The sequence below is a fragment of the Mirounga angustirostris genome, unplaced genomic scaffold, assembly GCF_029215605.1.
Source record: "Mirounga angustirostris isolate CCGP_5_RB_7025 unplaced genomic scaffold, mMirAng1.0.hap1 SCAF_12, whole genome shotgun sequence".
Classification (NCBI taxonomy): Eukaryota; Metazoa; Chordata; class Mammalia; order Carnivora; family Phocidae; genus Mirounga; species Mirounga angustirostris.
In genome coordinates, this window is record NW_026991720.1 from 39,735,583 (window position 1) to 39,741,115 (window position 5,533).

The following is a 5,533-nucleotide window of genomic DNA, read 5'->3' on the forward strand; positions in this document are numbered from 1 at the left end:
TCTTAAAAAAAAAAAAAGCCTATACTTATCTGGATAAAATGGAAGTTTTCTGAATGTGTTTAAGGGGAAAATGCTACATAAAAGGAAAGATAAGTTGTGACCACTTGGGGCTCCAAAATAATAATGAAATCAAATGATATCTTAATTAAAATTAGAAAGGCTTGGAGAGTACTGAAATGTGAGTAAACCATTTATGTTTTCAGTGAAGTTTACTCCTTAAATACGTTGAAATATAATTTTCACTAAATCTTAATAAATCATTTATGGCAGATGTTAAGTGTATCAGTATAACAGGATCATGCAAAGAAGTTAGTAAATTCCAACCTAGTAAAAGCATAAGGCAAAACAAATGTGCACGATTAACTGTGACTGTTTGAGAGAACAGCTCTAAGCAATTTAAAGACCCAAGGACCAAAGGGATCAAAAGAAACAAGTTACCTTCATTGGGTGAAGAGAAGTAACTTTAAAATTGGGATTGTTGTAAGATGCTACTTAAAATGAGCTACAGGAAAGGAATGAAAGAGGACCATTTTATTCTTGAAAAGCCTGTTCTGTCAAGGTTGTTGGAGAACCAATTATTCTTGGGAGTTCGTCAAATAAATGCCTCTGAGCCTGTCTCAAGCTAAAAAATTACATACAAGCATTTAGCATGTTTTAGTTTGACCCCGTGAGCTGACCTCATTCATGAGATTTCTACAGAGGTGTTGAAAAATACTTCAACATGCTAGCATACCTTAATTGAACATGGCATGTTTTATAGCAAAAGGTATAATGTGGGAAATTGCATGAAAACGAGAGTAAAAAAGGAAATTAATTTAATGCTGTTCTATATCTCAATACCACTCAAAATTTAACAAGAAACACAAACTATATAACCACTAAATTCTGGTTTCATCGATCCAAATCCCCTCCAACTTATCCAACCAACCCACTCACTTGCCTTGTTTTAAATATTTATGAACACAGCTTTTATCTGGAATAATTATCAATTACTAATTGTTATATTAATAAGAGAAAATTACATTCAACACTGAAACAGATGGTCTCCTTTCATTCCACTTCAGTCTCTTTATCTTATTGAAAACTCTCCTAAAAGCCAAAAACTATCAATCAGTTGAATGGGTTTTACAATATGTTTATTACTCAAGATGGGGTGTCAATGAAAGCTTTTCTTAGTGAGAGGCAATTATTTTGATATGGAAAAAGTTCACAATATGCTTGATAATCAACATTGGCCTAAACATAAATATTTTCTCTCTCTTCCCATTAAAAAAAATGTAATCTTGGACCTTCCAATCTCTTACTCTTTGACATTTTATTAACTATTAATCTGGTGAATATTTATTTGATACTCAGTGAAAATATAGATAATATATTTACATATATTTGAGAGCATCTCTTTAGTGTGGCTTCTCTGGGATTTCGATCTTCATGGGTATTATCTTCTCTCTCCATTCTGTGATCCCCTTCTGTGGCCTCCCATGCCTCTCTGACAAAAATAGACCCTATGACCTGTTTGGAACTCCAGATACTTTCCCAGTTAAGTCATCCTCCTTCATTCATACACGGTATGACTGAAAGCCAAGAAAGCCTTTCTTTTTTTTTTTTTTTTTTTTGACCAAAAAAAGATATTTATTGAACAGTTACCCACCACTGGAGCTGACTTAGGCAGGCCCAATGGAGGGTGTCTCCACCTTCCTGATTTATTTTCAGCCCTTGAGGGCATCATTGTAGATCAAAGCCAAGGCTCCCAGGAAGGTGACATATTCCTGGAAGTTCACCACCTGGTCCTTGTTCCGGTCCAGGTCGTCCATCAGCTTTGCAATGTCAGCATCCTGTAGCTTCGCACCAATGGTGAGCTCTTTCTGGATCAGCTCCTTTAGCTCCTTCTTGCTCAGAGTGTTCTTGTCACCTTCCCTGCCCGAGTATTTATGGAAGATGGCCACGAGGAGGCCAATGGCCTGATCCAGGGGGCACGCCATGGCTGGGCACTGGGCTCAGAGCGCTTGGCCGGGAGAGCGTCCAGGGGCCGGCAGGGCGGTGGCCAGCGCGCCTTTTAGCGGCCGCCGAGCGGAGGCCAGGCCCAAGAAAGCCTTTCTAACATAAAAGCACTGTATATATGATAATTTTAAAAAATATAACAAAGATATAAATACAAGTTTTATTTTTGAAAGTCTATTTACACATTTTACAGCACTGCTTTATTTTAATATTTGTATTTATTTTCTATGAACATAAGAAAATTTAATGGTCATAATTTTCAGGAAAAAGCTAATCAAAAATAAGTTCTTGCAAAGGAATTGGCAGCGAAACACTTCAGACTCAACACGTGAGTTATAAACATTTTAGTCATATTATGAAGGTAAATAACACTAATGTCAATTCTTTATTTGCTTAAAATGCATTTATTCTGAGTATTTTTTTAACCATAATGATTAAAAAGTATTTCAATAAGATAAATGTGTCTATTTTATTTAACATAAGCAATGTTCTTGTTTCCTTTCATTAATCAATTGCATTTCAGCATGAAAAACATTAAAATTAGGATAGCCAGTTTATTTCAGCTGTTGCCTGATTATCAATAGGCTAAGATATCAGTCAGGAACTTGTGCTTTCCTGCTTTTTCAAATCCTAAACTATTTCTCCATTGCAAATAATTTAGCAAATAGAAATCATTCTTTCTAAATCCACGGAAGGAATTTTGTTCCTATAAGTTTAATTGCCTCTACAGTACTCCTCAGATAGCTTTCTTGGGGGGAAAAAAAACCCTGCAAATAAGACAAAACTCTGAGATGGAACTTTGCCCCTAAGAGTCATGGTTGGCCTTGGTTCTGGTGCTAGATGCCCTCAATCCTGATGCTCAGGCAACTGAACCCCTGAACCCCTTCTGGAAAGTTTTGGCCATCCCCTCCCCTCGGAACAGAGTTTCACTCAGAACTGATGCACTGATTCTGGCAGAACTCTTGTTATCTTTCTCCACAGTAGCTGAGAGCAACAAGGACAAAGGCAGATTCTCAATAATAGGCACGGCGGGGTATGTAAGAAGCCAAAGCTAGAGGCGCACTGCTGAGCGTCAGGTGGGAAGGTGAAAGACGGGCTGTGCCTAGGAAGATAAACCATACATTAAAAGAGTGAGGGATAAGGCCCATGTCAGGATATGACACCTCAGAGGGGAGCAGGCAAGCACTTCAGGATGAAAACAATGACCAGTGCATGGGTGTTCTGTGATACCAGCTACGTGGCATGGCAAAGCAGGAACATGGCACAATCTGATATGCATTTTAGAGCTCTCCCTCTAGTGTCTGTGTAATAGATTGGAGAAGAAGTCATGTTAGCTGAAGGCGGCAAGGACATTAGGAAACAAGAAATGACAAAGGTGTAAATGAGGGCACTAGAACTGGGGCATGTTTGAACGATATTCAGGGAACACAACTGATAGGAATTGGTGAAAATTGGCTGCTGTGTCTGTGTGGGGGCCTAAAGTAGTAGAATTTGTGCAGAACTCCCCAGTGGGGGTTGGCCAAATGTGAGGCTAGGAGTTCTATTCGCAAAGATGGGAAAAGAGAAAGAAGAGCAGACTTTTGAGCAATATAATGAGGTCAGTTTTGACACTTCTGTTAGGGGAGGTAGAAGCATCCTGACCACACCAAAGAGAGGTCACTCCTTGAGTCACTCAGGTGTGGTATTCCCATTCTTTGGGAGGAAGTACAACTCGCAGCCAGAATCTCACTCTATTCACAGATGCTCAGAAGTGTCCATAAATGATTATTATTAAACCTTACTTATTGTTTGCTTTTTAGTATAAATCTAGTATTTCTCAGTGAATCAGTTTCTGGCTTTTTAAGAGGCGGCAGAGGGGCACCTGGGTGGCTCAGTTGGTTAAGCGACTGCCTTCAGGTCAGGTCATGATCCTGGAGTCCTACGATCGAGTCCCGCATCAGACTCCCTGCTCGGAGGGGAGTCTGCTTCTCCCTCTGACTCTTCCCCCTCTCATGCTCTCTCTGTCTCATTCTTTCTCTCTCAAATAAATAAAATCTTTTTTTTTTTTAAGATTTTATTTATCTATTTATTTGAGACAGAGAGCATGAGAGGGAGGAGGGTCAGAGGGAGAAGCAGACTCCCTGCCGAGCAGGGAGCCCGATGCGGGACTCGATCCCAGGACTCCAGGATCATGACCTGAGCCGAAGGCAGTCGCTTAACCAACTGAGCCACCCAGGCGCCCTCAAATAAATAAAATCTTTCAAAAAAAAAAAGAGGTGCCAGAATCCCTCTTATCCTTGCTATGTACAGGTATAACTGTCCTGTGGGGACTTGCCCAAGGACTCCAGGATTCATACACTAACGGTGGACTTTCAATTCTTATGACCTTTCTAAGGAAAACTTTGACAAAGTATATCAAAAGTCTTAACTTTTAGTTCTCCATCTAGAAATTTGTCCTAAAGAAATTACCAAAGACGTACACAAAGATTTATGTATGAGGATGTCTAGCACACTATTAAGTGATGAGTGAGGAATTTAAGGACTACCCAATGGGATTATTTGGTAAGCAATTGGAAGTAGCTGATCCCTAGTAGCCCATCTCTACCATTCAAATAGGCATGTTCATCTGCAGATCCAGTCCTTCTTTTTCTCTTGCATCTTCCCCTGATCTTATTCTTACCTTCAAGTTGCCTCAAGCCTGTTCCATGTTGAATTCAATCCTGCCCTCCCCAAGACTATCCTGTATTCTAAATTTTACCTATCTGTTCTTCATCCAATCCTCACAACTCTGGTCTTCTCAAGATAATAGACAGTTAATCTGATATTCAAGTGCATGAAGCAATACAGGCAGAAGGCCAGATCTACTGTATACGCTCTACTCTTCTCCAAGATGAGATGCTTACTTTAGAACCCCATACACTCTGTTTCTTATGTTCACAAAGGTGTAATTCCAAGCACGAGAATTCCAAACAAAGCAGAAAACAGGAATGTCATGGCAATGAGTCAGGTAAATAAATGTTTTAGGAAGTGGGGCTTTCTGGTATCACCCTTCCATCTGGTCATTTATTCCAGTCTCCAGCTGGGTCCATCCTGGTCTCTAATCCATTTGAAGGCTGCTTATCTGATTTTCTGGAAAGTTAAAGTCAGCCTTTCTAAAAATATTTACAGAGGGGAGGAGGGTGGGGGATGGGGTAACTGGGTGATGGGTATTAAGGAGGAAATGTGTTGTGATGAGCACCAGTTGTTATACGCAACTAATGAACCGTTGAACACTACATCAAAAACTAATGATGTACTTACCTCAATATCATAAAGGCCATCTATGAAAAACCCACAGTGAATATTATTCTCAATGGGGAAAAACTGAGAGCTTTCCCCCTAAGGTCAGGAACATAGCAGGGATGTCCACTATCACCACTGCTATTCAACATAGTCCTAGAAGTCCTAGCCACAGCAATCAGACAACAAAAAGAAATAAAAGGCATCTGAATTGGCAAAGAAGAAGTCAAACTCTTACTCTCTGCAGATGATATGATTCTTTATGTGGAAAACC

General features: G+C 39.7%; 1 protein-coding gene across 1 annotated transcript; it reads right to left on the reverse strand.

The window, feature by feature from the left end:
- Nucleotides 1-1,624: 1,624 nt before the first annotated feature.
- Nucleotides 1,625-2,073, reverse strand: LOC123835946 (protein S100-A6). The gene has a single exon (XM_045865116.3). The coding sequence runs from the start codon at nt 1,980-1,982 to the stop codon at nt 1,710-1,712; it is 273 nt and encodes a 90-aa protein (XP_045721072.1). The 5' UTR covers nt 1,983-2,073; the 3' UTR covers nt 1,625-1,709.
- Nucleotides 2,074-5,533: the final 3,460 nt, after the last annotated feature.